The sequence below is a fragment of the Berghia stephanieae genome, chromosome 5 (genome assembly GCF_034508935.2).
Source record: "Berghia stephanieae isolate SIO BIC M18660-M18661 chromosome 5, UCSD_Bste_1.3, whole genome shotgun sequence".
NCBI classification, from domain to species: domain Eukaryota; kingdom Metazoa; phylum Mollusca; class Gastropoda; order Nudibranchia; family Aeolidiidae; genus Berghia; species Berghia stephanieae.
Window position 1 is genome coordinate 40,335,959 of NC_088364.1, and position 15,832 is coordinate 40,351,790.

The following is a 15,832-nucleotide window of genomic DNA, read 5'->3' on the forward strand; positions in this document are numbered from 1 at the left end:
TCGGGAATTCCCAATATCTGTATTGGTACCAAAAAGTGTTTGTGCCAATAAAGACTAGACTTCACTACTGACTTCATGATGTCTTTGGATTAACATCGGATGTTATTTTACCTCATAGCAGGATATTGTGTGTTTTATTTCACTGCAGAATTTCATTAACCAATTATAAATTATATTTTCGCTTTTTTTTTTAAAGACCAATTATTGACAATGTCTATAGATTGCAATGTCAATATAACCGTCTTCTGGTAAAATTCAAGTTGATATACAAACTTTTTAATTACTACTGTTAAATAGTAAAAATAAAAGTGAGTTTGATTATAGAGGATGGATTGAGGAAGTTGAAAAAATAGGCAAAATTTGATCTCAGAGGTATATTTAAGTATACATTTTTTGAAAGTCTTAAGTTGGGGAATATTATGAATCACTTTCAGGATTTCATGGGTGACCTTGATGACCTTTATCTCTTAATGTTCTCGATCTTCACAGAAAGTTCTTTTTTTTTCTTTCAAACCCTCAAAACACTTTTTCAAGCAGCTTTTAGAGATTATCTTTTAGTTTCAGCAAATATTAAGTGGAAAGATCTTTCCAAAATGTATAGTTATATTGATATGTGAAATCAATTATTTTACTAGGGCTGAATATGTACCTATGCGTTCTGAAAACATAAAATAAAGTGAATGATAGGGCCAAAATGGTCATTGATGGGTCAAATGGCCACTTCAAGGGTTAAACAGCCATGTAAATATATCATGACGAAGTTTATGTTCTGTACAAAAAAAAAACCCAAAAAAATTAAAAAGTGGATGAAGCTGAGCGATTTAAAAGGAAACAAAAGAGAAAATAATAAAATGCCACAGTTAGAAACAATTAGTAACAGTATTCGTGCAGCATGCATAAAACAAACAGTCTCCCTGACCTGTTGTGGTATAAAAAGGTCTGTCATAATGATGATAATGGTGATGGTGGGTGAAGGTGTAATGAGATCTACCATTGCTTGCTGAAGGAGCTGAAGGCTTTGTTGATGAGGTAGCTCCACTTGTTGCAGTGGAAGACGGATGGGCAGCATCTGTTGTGGGGTCCCCTCTTAGTCTAAGCTCACACAGTTTGTCATTTAAATCTTGTTTATCATCCCATGCGACCTGTGGGATGGGGGGAGAGGGGGGGGGGAATAAATGAATAATTGTCAAAGGTTATTTGGTTTCGTGCAGTTACTACAGGTCTCCTTAGCCATGGTCAATAGAACAAAAACAGATTTCTAAAAATCACCAACATGAAAAAAAAATATCTAAAATTTGAAATGACTTATATACAAAACCAGAATATAATTTTTTTTTAAACTGTAAAGGGTAGAACAAAGCAAAAAATATTAATGTATAAGAGGTGAGAATATCAACATAAATGTCTTCTCATAGATTTAAACTGTGGAATTATAAATGATTAAAGACACAATTAAGGGCTTCAAATGACTCAATTTGTTGGGCGCACAAGCAATGGTACTGTTTTCGACCCCAGGCTGAATACAGGTTTTTTTCTAACTCCTCTGTCAACCCAGCAGTGACCGATAAGCTGGATCTATCAGATCTGGTAGAAAATACTTTGCAATAGACAAGCATTCTATCCAAAGAGTAGCATGGAATTGCTGTGGTCAAATTTATGCTAAACTCTGACTGAATAACAAAAAATGAAAAAAAAGGAAGTCACAATTACAAATCCAACAATGTCAAAGAAAAGTCTTAACCTTTGGGATTGGAGATCTTCCCTTAGATTCCCGCTCTTCTTTACCAAACTGTGAATCCAGTTCTGTTGAGTCTACAGTTTTCTCTGTGCAAGGAAAGGGTAATTTCTATGTTCATAATGTAAAATAATAACATATCAAAAGATTAATCAAAAATAAATTTCAAACAATTTATTATTGTTCTAGTTTGGTCTGATTAATGTAGAAAAAAAAAAGAAAGAAAAAGGCAGGAATATTGTTTTTGATTGTTTTTAAGGGTTTTACAACACTTGTAACACATTTAGGTCATATCAGCGCCAGCAAAAAAGAAGAAAATTAGATAGTAAAAATATTTTAGATGAACAGTTAAAAGGACTTCAGGAAAAAATAAGACATACGGGAATGGTACAAATAAGGAACACATGTAGATTCCAAGAGCACACTATCAGTGTACTTAGTTTGAGATTATCTAAAAGTCTCATCCAGCCACGAGCACAAGATCCCACTTAGAGGAACACACTCAAAAGTTTAAAAATCATAACTTAAAAATGAAAAGAATAATAGTATATAACAGAGAGATGATTTACAAGGAAAAAAATATAATCTCCCAAAAACGATACACTTGACTGTTTCCCTCCCAGCCAAGGACTCCGACCAGGGTAAGGACAAAACTAAGTAATATCATTCCAAGACAAAGACAGAAAGATATTGGAAAACAGATACAGGGGGATAGAACACACGACAAGTACCTCCCTGACCACTAAAGGACGGGAACCCCACCCAGAAGGCAGGAATAAACTTGGTACCAATTGAGCTCATTTATTTGGTCAAGCTTTGTTGGATTATCATGACTCATATTTGCAGAACTTGACGGTTATTTTCCCAAAGTGCTTTTATGTCAAATTTATAGAATTACTTCCCTGCGGACGATGTCCAATTCGCAAAATGACTTAAAATTATTATGAGCAAAAGCTAATTGTTTTGTTTGTTTAAACTCACGACCAAGTAAAGACTGTGAATTGTCAGGTCTAATAGGGGATGGGGGGATGTCTAAGTCATCAGGGTCGACATCAAGCTTGGAAGGACTTGGGACTCTTTGTCTGCTTATATTGTTATAGATGTCATGGTTCACAGCACCACTGTTGTTGTCTGGTCAAAGGGATAAAGCATGTCATTATGTTATCAAAAGAGTAAGAACAAGATTGAGCAATATTATTGAAAAAGTAAAATGAGAAGACTTAAATGAAAAGCAACATAAAATATGAACATTATTGGCTTAGTTGGATAACATGAAAACAGAATAGATTCAATATGATGCAAAACACCTTGAAATATTAAACATCAAAATTTAGTTCTTGCATCTCACCAAATGTTGTCATCTCATGTAATGTTAGAAAAGTCAACGTCAAATTATTAGGAATGAATGGTTTTGTAACACAAATACATGCAAAATAAAGTATGCTAACCGTTAGATTATTTGTTGTGCTGCAATCTAATCTACACAGCAGTAGTAGCATTGACAAAGCCCTCTGACTCAATTGTCATGGAATCTGACATATGAAAGTTAATCCAGATTAACTCTTAAGTTATATTGAATCTTCTCATCACCCAATTTCTCTGTACAAAAAAAGCAGAGATTGGATAGATCTTAAAGAAAATACTTTACTATAAAAGAATTTTCTCCCTCAGACAGTCATCGATTATCACTGTGCTGCCATTTCACCCTAAGAAAACTGAGTTAAATCTAAGCACCACGGACCAAATGGGTTTTAAAAGTGACTATTTCATACCATTAGAATTGATGCCGGGACTCCGCCTTGCACTTTTTTCTTGATAAAAATTTGACTTTTTTTCTCCTGACCTGAAAAGATGGATATCCATCATTACACGACATTAACTGGAAAATTCATCTATGGTGTAGTTAGAATACTTTATTAAGATTAGTGAGGAATATCGGTATGTTTGTGTGTGAGTGTAAATGTATCTGTGTGTGAGCTTGTGTGCATGTGTGTTTTTTTCTCTATATGTGTTCTTAAAATAGTCATTGAATGAATGTTTGAATGACAATTAATATACCAAAATGCCGCTCAGCACTTATGTGGAACTTATTATTATTATTATCCAATCTAAAAACAAATACACAGACATTCTGAATTAATCACATCATCGTCCAATCTAAAAAATAAACTGACATTAACAAAAACACAAATTAGCTCCTCCAGCTCTGATTAATATTGATTCAGTAAATTTAAAACAATAGTTTGAAGTCAAAGATAATGGCAAAATATGATTAACAATCTTCAAAAATAAAACTCAAACCTGCTGGACAAAGATGTGGTTTCTCTTGGGCGTTGTGTAGTTTGGTGCTGATTTGAGTTACTGTCCTTTTCCTTTAAATGTGAATCATGCTCAGCAGTTGTCAAGGATTTTCCATCTGTCACAATTTGAAAAGAAAACATTTTTGAACCAAGAAAATAATATGAACTGTACTCCTCTCCCATAAAGAAATGTAGTATAAAGACTTATGTACATATTACTACAGGGACCAACATAAAATGATGATCAATTTTTTTGGATGACTTTATTTAAAAGAAAAATAGTACAGCAAAATTTACAGAGCTAGATAACTGTAAGGTTAGTCTATATTAAGGTTTGTCGGGACAGACAAGAGAAATAAAAAATGCAGTTCTACTGATTTGCATCTACACTATGAATACTTAATTGTGAACATTTTTAAATGAATGGCGTTACAACAAACCTTCATTGTCAGTCCCAACATCACTCTCTATTCTATTGGCAACATATTCCAACAGGTATGAGAAGATGTCAAGGAGATTTGAGATGGCAGTGATGTCCCCTTCCACGATATCTACTCCTCTGATATGACTGAGACTATCACGCACAATGTCTGTAGATAACACATCTATCACAGTTTGACAATTGTAAATTTCATCTTCCTTTGACACAGGATGGCGTATGATACCTGAGCAAGATAAAAAGATTCATACATGCACAATAAAATCGATACCACAGTCATTTCAATTTACAGTCTATGATAATAATTTAAAGTTTGAAAAAATACAAGAGGAACACACATTGGCAAACAAGAATGGTTTAATTCCTTGATGACCAGATATTGAGGAATCTAGTAACCACATATGTGGTTGAGCACAGTAGAATAGTACATGACTGTTAGTTATAAAATTGTTTTTACAATGATTGTGAAACTTATAGGCCATTTCAGTGCCAATCAAATGAAGGATAACAGAATTTTCAAAAGATTTAGATTCAGCTAACAAACGTCGAAGAAACTGCAATTCAAAGGGAACTAGTTCAACAGAGATCAGATGTAGATATAAGAGCAATACAGCCATATAGCTGATCTGAAATCTTGTTAAAAGTCCCCCACTGATACCTATACCTCTGCCAAAAAGGATACATTAAGACAGTTATAAAATGAGTGTTATAATTAAAAACCCATTTAATGTGTGCATTGTTTGCAAAAAAACTAGAAATAGACATTCAAAACAAGAATCAACTGCCTTGTATCATCACCAACATCACTGCCAGAGTTGAAATGTGCCATTGTTTTATCGGACAAATCAAACATTCATTCAACAAGTCTAGTTTCTTAATGGCGATCATTTTTATAAGAACGGTCATGTGAACACTAAAAATTTTGTATTTTGGTGATCACATAAACCAGATTAAATTTTAAAGAAAGGGCTGTACGACCAGAAAGTGACAGTGCGGACTGCACTGATGTACCAAGACATCATTGGGCCCTTTTTCTTCCTAGGTGAATTAACATTCCAGCAATTGGATTTTGTCCAAACTTTTATACAAATAATCAAAATAAATGTGAAATAAAGCTGTGAAGTATGTGACATGAAACCCAATAAGTTAAGATTTTATATGCATTTGTTTGGAACCAGATAGTTATCGGTCACCTGGTATTTTACTAACTCTAAAATGTCTGAAAGAAATAGACTATTGTCATATCTAAAGAGTAGTTAGCAATTGCTACTATACATTTAAACTATAGAAACCTGGATAAACTTATGCTACATGGGACTTCTGAGGGTCTTATTTACTTGGCATGCTAGCAATTATAATGTTGTCTACAACCTTTTTTAGAATTACAATTATGAGAGAAGCGTGGCAGTAGGATTCAACTACAACAGCACTGAAATTTTGGTAAAAAGAACATTAAAAATTGGAAACTCACCACTTAATCTGTCACTAAACAGATTTTCATACAACAAGACAAAGAGGGCAGCACAAATGTCTCCAACATTTTGTATGGTTGTCGGGATATTGAACTCTGCTAACAGGCGGTTGGCTAAATGGATGACTTCTGTAAATGCACAAAGTTTATACGACAATATCACATAACAGTAATAAATCACAACAAATGAAAAAATGAGCCCAAAATAGAACCTTTCTTTCAAAAATTATTCACGAATTATGATTCTCCTTCTTTATCTTTTGAGGTTAATTATCTATGGGTCAATTGTGAACAAAAACCCCAGGAATACAAAGTGACAATATACAAGTAATACTATTTTAAGGTCAAAAACATATTTTTAAAAATCTTTATACTGCACAGTGAAAAAGCATGTGGAGCAAGCATTACCCAAGAATAAGAATGGCTGATATTTAAATTAATGAATAAACTTACTATATATTGTCTAATAAATAGTATCCACTCCCAGACTCTATGTAAAAGCTGGTATGATCCAGCCAGATAATATTATATTGAACTAAGCACAAAAAAAGAGTGTATGAGTGTTAAAATTTTTAAATAATAGAAATTTTAAAATGCGTATTAGTATTAACCACAGCAAAATGAGTACAGAATATGCATTTTTCAAATAAAGTTGGCACCACTGTAAATTTATTGATGTCGCATTTGTTTTCAATTTCATATGAAATTAGAGACAAATACATATTGTATTCTTTAAGGGTGATTATAGTTGACATTCCAGTCCTTGAAGATTAAAGGGATTTAAGATAAAAATAAAAGTTCTCTCATTTAAAAAAAAGTGTTTTGTCTTTAATATTGGTCTCCCATTTACATCTTTAGGTTATTAATTTCAACAACAAAAATTTTTCATCCATTGTTCCCCAATCATATACAAATGAACTGAGAATGGTGAGAATCCAAGCTGGGAAGAAAACGTTAATTCTATGATTCCTTGTCTCATTATTCTTCGTAAGTTTTAAATAAAGCTAAAGGAATTGTATGTCTGTATTATGTTCAATGAGGCAATTTATGTTAACTTTGTCAGAAAAAAATGGTAAGACAACCTAAATATAATAGGACCAAAAAATAATATTGAAAAAAACAAAAAATGATGTGAAGAAGCAAAATGAAATATTCGCTCTTATCCAAAGGAGTTTTTCAAATCTTCAATATGACGCAAGGCACTCACAAAGCAAATGAAACAATCCAAGAAGTAACAAAGAATAATGCATGATATTAGAAAAGTATAGCAGAGCTGAGAATTTTTTTAAAAAAGAGCCAACATTCTTGAGAAAAGAAGGGATAAATCAATGGTCAGGGTTGCAAATTAAGGAGGCAAATATTCACCACACTTTTACGCAAACACAGAGACAGACTGCTTTCTGAGTAAAAAGATGTTATGTATTTACTTTTTTCCATGTAGCAGGCAATTGAAAAATATTCTGAGGGTTTATAACATACTGAATTCCATAAATATACGGAAAATAGGCAACCCTGAATTAATTCATTTTAAAAATTGATTCTATAAATCATTACCAAAATGGAATTGCAACGTGACTTTACAGAGAAGTTAGTACATCCAACAGGACTGACAAAATACCTTCATTATTAGGAGGCTCATTTGGATCTGCATCAATAGTCCCAAGATTTTCCATCCTCAAGTAAATGCATAAACCTGTTGAAAATAAATCAGAATTAACTATATATCTGACTGCTTCCCTCCCAGTCTGGGTATTCGGCCAAGGCCAGAACAAAATCAAGTAATCTCATTCAAAGACAAAGACATAAAGCATGTTGGAAAACAGAGATAAGGGGATAGAAGACACATTAAGTGCCTCCCTGCCCACTATGAGAGGTCTGAAACCCCACCCCGAGAGAGAGGGAGAGAGAGAGAGAGAGAGAGAGAGAGAGAGAGAGAGAGAGAGAGAGAGAGAGAGAGAGAGAGAGAGAGAGAGAGAGAGCACTCATGTGTGTGTGCACATCAAACGCCTGCACCTCTTTATAAATGTCAATGGCCAATTGATACATTAGTTTGTCTTGTAATACAATCAAGAGATGTTGAGCATAGTCAGTGACCGAGTAGATTACAATTATCGGAAAACTCTGGCCCTTACTTTAGGTAAGGCACTCAAGCTGTTGAGTGTTGCGACAAAAAGGGTCCCGAGCAGAAACTATTTGAAATGTTAAAAATAGCCTACTGGTGGAACGAACTAAGCACGGTGGAAGGCAATAATCATTGTAAATCAGTTGAAATATGTGATATAAACCTTCATAAATGTATTCATCTTGCTCTTGATCAACTTCATCTGGATCATGCCTATTTCACATTTTAAAAATATTGATGATGAGTAATTCTTTCTTCATTTTTTACTCATAATAATAATGAAAGAAATATGGAGTGTCTACGTACACAGTAACTTTGGGCAGTTTAGTGAGCAGCAGCAGTGGGAATCAAATTGTGACCCAACTCGCCCATAAGAAAGTTAATACTGGAAATTGCTGTTCGCTTTTACTAAGTTTTAGGGGGGTTCAATTAAAGATGCATAACTGCGTTATAAAGAGGAATATCGCAGATATCTTGATATCATTATTTTCGTTACCAACCGGGCACCTAGCCTCAGGATCTACGTACACGGTAACAGTAACATACACGGTAACCTTGGATCTCACCTTATATGGGTTGTATTGTATGGTTTGATTTTTTAAATCACACACACACACATACAGAGCGAGGTCCATCCATTGTTTGTATTGTAGCGGCAAACCAGTTACTGGAGTTACCGTGTACGTAGATCCTGAGGTTAGGTGCCCGGTTACTGTGTACGTAGACACTGCCATTTAAATAAGGTATTGACGAGTTAAATGTCTGATTGAGTCATTGGTAACAAATTTGGTACCTTCATTCAGAAAAAAGAGTCCCTACCGAACAGTGCCATTATTGCTGTGTTTTGTTAGCCAGATGTTTAATTACCAAAAAATAAATAAATAAATAAATAAAAATAAAAAGAAAGCGAAACAGTACATAAACAAGTCCGTTTTAGTTTTATTAAAAAGGATCCAATTTCTTTTAAATGTTGCCAAAAAGAAAATTGGCAGATGAAGACCAAGCAATCAAAAATTCCTCCTCCCCAACCACCCTCTTAGTTTTCTTTTACTCTCCATTCCCCCAGTTTTTGTACACATAACCCTTTCTCCCACTTAAACTTAAAAAAAAAAAAAAACAAAGCTTGCAGGGACTACTCTTTTTTTTTTTTTACGACAGACCAAGAAGTTCAGCCAACAAATAGTCAATCATAAGTAAACTGGGAACTGAGTGTATGCACCTAGACACGCCTCTACAGTTCCGTGTTGCATAGAATTTTTGTCATCGACCATTCATCAACAAAGTCAGTCAGAACTTCTTACTTTTATTTTGGGTGTTTGGGTGTTTGAAATCCAAACAGAAAATGGAAAGTAAATGCAATATACGACAGAAAGAACTGCTTACTCTGACCTAGGACAGGGATGACCTCCTAAAAGTAAGAGTCACTCAGAAACAGCAGTTTAGTGCGACTGAACAAGTCGAAGTCAAGGATGTGTCTGATCATGCTTTTGTTGTAATACATCTTTGGGCCGCAAAATAAAATTTAGAAAGACCGCTACAGATGGTCTAAGACAATAGTTAATAATACTTACCAGTTGTATTTTTCAGACAAAGAAAATGTTAATTACACAAAAATTCAAAGTTTCTTTAAACATAAAGGTTATAAAAGTTGGTCTTTGGGGACCACCATGTCCCAAACCCAAGGTAGATTTTCTCAACTCAGTGTGTTGTAGTGTTGGGTTATTTGATCGCTTTTACTCGATCGACGATCGAGCGCCAAGCCACGAGTCAGTGCTCGATCTCAATGCCGGAAGAGCGAGTTAGTAAAACGATCACTCGATCGTAAAACGATCAGGCGGGTTGTGAGCTTGAGACGATCTTGACACGTGAGACGAGCTTGAGACGATCAGGATTCGAGCGAGCGGAGGGGTAACGAGTGTTTCGAATCATTTCAAATTCAAACGATCACAGTTTGCCATCCGATACCAATCGCCAATGTTTGCACACGGTAGTCTGTGGTTCTTCCACAGCCCTCACTCCTTGTCAGATGTTAGTGTGTCTGGGTGGCAGTGGCAGGGAAATACGTATAGGTGTATCACGCGTGTGTGACAAGACTTCATTAAACCTACTAAAGTTTGACTATCACACACACACACATACACACAAACACACACACACACACACACTAAGGCTATTTCTATGACACACACGCATCCCTCTATCAATGAACACTCCTACAGTAGTGCGGCTATGAGGTCTAGTCATGACGTAACTATAGGTAGTACTCTAGTCGACCATGGGTCTCGTGCATTATAATGGTCTAGTGGTATGACACCCGCTTTGGGATCGGAAAGTCCTGGGTTCGAGCCTCGCGCTCGGTGCATAGTTGAGTCTTTGGACAAGGCTCTTTACTCACATTCTCTCACCGTACTCAGGTGTAAAATGAGTACCTGGCCGTTAACAGCGTTGTCTTTGTCTGAAAAATTGTAATATCGCCTAACAGGCGGCATGTCCCGTCCTACATTTTAAATGTTGCTGTTGACCGGGGACCCCTTTACAAAGCGCTTTGATCACATTTAGTGGATATTGTAAAGCTCAATTTTTTAAAGTAAAACATTAGCTTTGAATATGGAATGTTTCAATTTTAGATGCCTGTGTATTCTTTGTTAGTTCCCATCATCATCATCATCATCATCATCATCATCATCATCATCATCATCATCATCATCATCATCATCATCAGGGGCAGCGGTACGGTCTTTGGTTGGCACCCGAAAGGTACCGAGTTCGATCACCCGCCGCTGAGTGGTCTTGAGCAAGTCACCTTGCCCTAACTAAATTTGCGGCGCTGCACTGTGGCTATCGCTTGGGTTATTCCAGTCTTCCCTTAGAATAGACCCGAAAGACGAATCTCCCCTATGGGATGAATAAAGGGAATTATGTTTAATTTATTTATCATCACCATCATATCAGCGGGATCATCATCATCACCCCCACCACCACCACCACCCTAATAATAATGGATAAAATAAATATCAACACATTTCAATGTAATAATCAATCTAAAATCAATCAGTGCTCTAAAAGACCCTTTGATTTCTTTGTCTAATTCGTTCCATACTTTTGGAGTCCCGACAAAGAAAGATTTTCAGCTAACTATAGTTTATATATGGGAATATTAATCAGTCGTTTATATTGGAATCGGAGTTGTCTAGCAGGTGTATTAGTTCAAAGCGCATTTCCAAGGATTTACCATGCTCAATGAACTTCACAATATTTAATTTAATTTATTCCTCCGGCACGCCATATCGACCATACATCCATTTCGTACAGTAGGTACCGATCGCTGTTTGGAGTCTTTTTGTATTAAAGCTCTTTACAATACCCGTCATTGCTTATAAGATAAGAATACATTCACACCTGAGTCAAGTGCCTGACACACGGACTTAACGTCTGGATCACAATTTTCAACAATCACTGTCACTCATCCGGCCATTGACAAGGCTTGATTTTGTGACAAGAGACACCGTACCACTGAGCGACCGAACAAATAATCACCATCTGCGCCATCGTCATCATCATCATCATCATCATTATCATCATCCTCATCACAGCCGTAACAGCCAGCAAAACCACAATCATCTTCTTCGGGTCCGGTATTATCCGGAAAACTCTGGGGGGGGCCCTTACTTTAGGTTAAGGCACTCAAAAAGCTGTTGAGTGTTGCGACAAAAAGGGGTCGCGAGCAGAAACTTTTAGAAATGTTTAAAATAGCCTACTGGTTGGAACGAACTAAGCCACGGTTGGAAGGCAATAATCATTGTAAAACCAGTTGAATTATGTGATATAATCCTTCTAATTGTATTCATTTGCTCTTGATCAACTTCATCATGGGATCATGCCTATTGCAATTTTTTAAAATATTGATGATGAGTAATTCTTTCTTCATTTTTTACTCATATTAATTAATGAAAGAATTAAGGAGTTGTTCTACGTACACAGTAACTTGGGCAGTTTAGTGCGCTAGCAGCAGTGGGAATCAAATATGTGACCAACTCGCCCTAAGAAAGTTAATATGGAAAATTGCTGTCGCTTTTAATAAGTTTTTAGGGGGGTTCAATTAAAAGATGCATAATGCGTTATAAAGAGGAATATGCAGTTATCTTGATATCATTATTTTCGTTACCAAACAGGGAACCTAGCCTCAGGATCTACGTTCACGTTAACAGTAACTACACGCCATTTAAATAAGGTATGAGAGTTAAATGTCTGATTGAGTCATTGGTAACAAATTGGTACCTTCATTCAGAAAAAAGAGTCCCTACCGAACAGTGCCATTATTGCTGTGTTTTGTTAGCCAGATGTTTTAATTACCAAAAAATAAATAAAATAAATAAATAAAAATAAAAAGAAAGCGAAACAGTACATAAACAAGTCCGTTTTAGTTTTATTAAAAAGGATCCAATTTCTTTTAAATGTTGCCAAAAAGAAAATTGGCAGATGAAGACCAAGCAATCAAAAATTCCTCCTCCCCAACCACCCTCTTAGTTTTCTTTTACTCTCCATTCCCCCAGTTTTTGTACACATAACCCTTTCTCCCACTTAAACTTAAAAAAAAAAAAAAACAAAGCTTGCAGGGACTACTCTTTTTTTTTTTACGACAGACCAAGAAGTTCAGCCAACAAATAGTCAATCATAAGTAAACTGGGAACTGAGTGTATGCACCTAGACACGCCTCTACAGTTCCGTGTTGCATAGAATTTTTGTCATCGACCATTCATCAACAAAGTCAGTCAGAACTTCTTACTTTTATTTTGGGTGTTTGGGTGTTTGAAATCCAAACAGAAAATGGAAAGTAAATGCAATATACGACAGAAAGAACTGCTTACTCTGACTAGGACAGGGATGACCTCCTAAAAGTAAGAGTCACTCAGAAACAGCAGTTTAGTGCGACTGAACAAGTCGAAGTCAAGGATGTGTCTGATCATGCTTTTGTTGTAATACATCTTTGGGCCGCAAAATAAAATTTAGAAAGACCGCTACAGATGGTCTAAGACAATAGTTAATAATACTTACCAGTTGTATTTTTCAGACAAAGAAAATGTTAATTACACAAAAATTCAAAGTTTCTTTAAACATAAAGGTTATAAAAGTTGGTCTTTGGGGACCACCATGTCCCAAACCCAAGGTAGATTTTCTCAACTCAGTGTGTTGTAGTGTTGGGTTATTTGATCGCTTTTACTCGATCGACGATCGAGCGCCAAGCCACGAGTCAGTGCTCGATCTCAATGCCGGAAGAGCGAGTTAGTAAAACGATCACTCGATCGTAAAACGATCAGGCGGGTTGTGAGCTTGAGACGATCTTGACACGTGAGACGAGCTTGAGACGATCAGGATTCGAGCGAGCGGAGGGGTAACGAGTGTTTCGAATCATTTCAAATTCAAACGATCACAGTTTGCCATCCGATACCAATCGCCAATGTTTGCACACGGTAGTCTGTGGTTCTTCCACAGCCCTCACTCCTTGTCAGATGTTAGTGTGTCTGGGTGGCAGTGGCAGGGAAATACGTATAGGTGTATCACGCGTGTGTGACAAGACTTCATTAAACCTACTAAAGTTTGACTATCACACACACACACATACACACAAACACACACACACACACACACACTAAGGCTATTTCTATGACACACACGCATCCCTCTATCAATGAACACTCCTACAGTAGTGCGGCTATGAGGTCTAGTCATGACGTAACTATAGGTAGTACTCTAGTCGACCATGGGTCTCGTGCATTATAATGGTCTAGTGGTATGACACCCGCTTTGGGATCGGAAAGTCCTGGGTTCGAGCCTCGCGCTCGGTGCATAGTTGAGTCTTTGGACAAGGCTCTTTACTCACATTCTCTCACCGTACTCAGGTGTAAAATGAGTACCTGGCCGTTAACAGCGTTGTCTTTGTCTGAAAAATTGTAATATCGCCTAACAGGCGGCATGTCCCGTCCTACATTTTAAATGTTGCTGTTGACCGGGGACCCCTTTACAAAGCGCTTTGATCACATTTAGTGGATATTGTAAAGCTCAATTTTTTAAAGTAAAACATTAGCTTTGAATATGGAATGTTTCAATTTTAGATGCCTGTGTATTCTTTGTTAGTTCCCATCATCATCATCATCATCATCATCATCATCATCATCATCATCATCATCATCATCATCATCATCATCAGGGGCAGCGGTACGGTCTTTGGTTGGCACCCGAAAGGTACCGAGTTCGATCACCCGCCGCTGAGTGGTCTTGAGCAAGTCACCTTGCCCTAACTAAATTTGCGGCGCTGCACTGTGGCTATCGCTTGGGTTATTCCAGTCTTCCCTTAGAATAGACCCGAAAGACGAATCTCCCCTATGGGATGAATAAAGGGAATTATGTTTAATTTATTTATCATCACCATCATATCAGCGGGATCATCATCATCACCACCACCACCACCACACCACCCTAAATAATAATGGATAAAATAAATATCAACACATTTCAATGTAATAATCAATCTAAAATCAATCAGTGCTCCTAAAAGACCCTTTGATTTCTTTGTCTAATTCGTTCCATACTTTTGGAGTCCCGACAAAGAAAGATTTTCAGCTAACTATAGTTTATATATGGGAATATTAATCAGTCGTTTATATTGGAATCGGAGTTGTCTAGCAGGTGTATTAGTTCAAAGCGCATTTCCAAGGATTTACCATGCTCAATGAACTTCACAATATTTAATTTAATTTATTCCTCCGGCACGCCATATCGACCATACATCCATTTCGTACAGTAGGTACCGATCGCTGTTTGGAGTCTTTTTGTATTAAAGCTCTTTACAATACCCGTCATTGCTTATAAGATAAGAATACATTCACACCTGAGTCAAGTGCCTGACACACGGACTTAACGTCTGGATCACAATTTTCAACAATCACTGTCACTCATCCGGCCATTGACAAGGCTTGATTTTGTGACAAGAGACACCGTACCACTGAGCGACCGAACAAATAATCACCATCTGCGCCATCGTCATCATCATCATCATCATCATTATCATCATCCTCATCACAGCCGTAACAGCCAGCAAAACCACAATCATCTTCTTCGGGTCCGGTCTATCCGTGTGGGGGGTGGGGGTGGAACCTGCTAAAGTATTTCATTTTTTAAACAGAAACACGATAATCATCATCATCATCATCATCATCATCATCATCATCATCATCATCATCATCATCATCATCATCGTCATCCATTGTCGTCGGCATCGTTATCATCGTGTCCGGGCAATCCGTGTGTGTCTGGGTGTGGAACCTGCTAAATATTATTATTATCTACCTACCTAATAAAAACACACCATTCTTGTTCATTTATTTTTCAAATAATGTAATGAAAGGCACGACCTTTCCCGCACACACAAGAGGCGATGACGACCAGTGACAAATTATGGGAGGTGGGGGCGGCCGACAACTTTTGGCGCGACATAAATATGAAATGTTAAGGTGACAGCGGGATGATGGTGGTGGGAAGGGGGGGGGGGGGGTCTCAACCCTTCACCATCAACAACTGTTTGATGGCGTGTGTGTGTGTGTGTGTGTGTGTGTGTGTGTGTGTGTGTATGTGTGTGTGATGCGACGAACGATCATAATCAAGGCTGCCAGACAGCCAGATTTCTTCTTGCCCAAGTAGTCAAACAGACCCCAAATAGCCAAACACCACAAGCATTCTGACTCCCTTGAAAAACTCATTTGTTTTG

At 36.8% G+C, this 15,832-nt stretch overlaps 1 protein-coding gene across 2 annotated transcripts in view; it reads right to left on the bottom strand.

Moving 5' to 3' along the window:
• LOC144972905 (centrosomal protein of 95 kDa-like) overlaps positions 1-9,849 on the bottom strand; it is a 29,758-nt gene extending 19,909 nt beyond the window's left edge. The window contains exons 1-9 of one of the 2 annotated variants that reach the window (XM_078914705.1): positions 9,639-9,849; positions 7,564-7,638; positions 5,946-6,074; positions 4,476-4,700; positions 4,037-4,151; positions 3,508-3,578; positions 2,717-2,866; positions 1,742-1,824; positions 992-1,142 (exon numbers count right to left, since the gene is read on the bottom strand). In XM_078914705.1, coding sequence (XP_078770831.1) covers positions 992-1,142; positions 1,742-1,824; positions 2,717-2,866; positions 3,508-3,578; positions 4,037-4,151; positions 4,476-4,700; positions 5,946-6,074; positions 7,564-7,618 — 979 coding nt within the window. In that variant the 5' untranslated portion in view covers positions 7,619-7,638; positions 9,639-9,849. Of the gene's footprint in view, positions 1-919; positions 1,143-1,741; positions 1,825-2,716; positions 2,867-3,507; positions 3,579-4,036; positions 4,152-4,475; positions 4,701-5,945; positions 6,075-7,563; positions 7,639-9,638 lie in introns of both variants that reach the window. The other variant, XM_078914704.1, reaches the window with a different exon arrangement.
• Between the last annotated feature and the right edge of the window lie 5,983 nt (positions 9,850-15,832).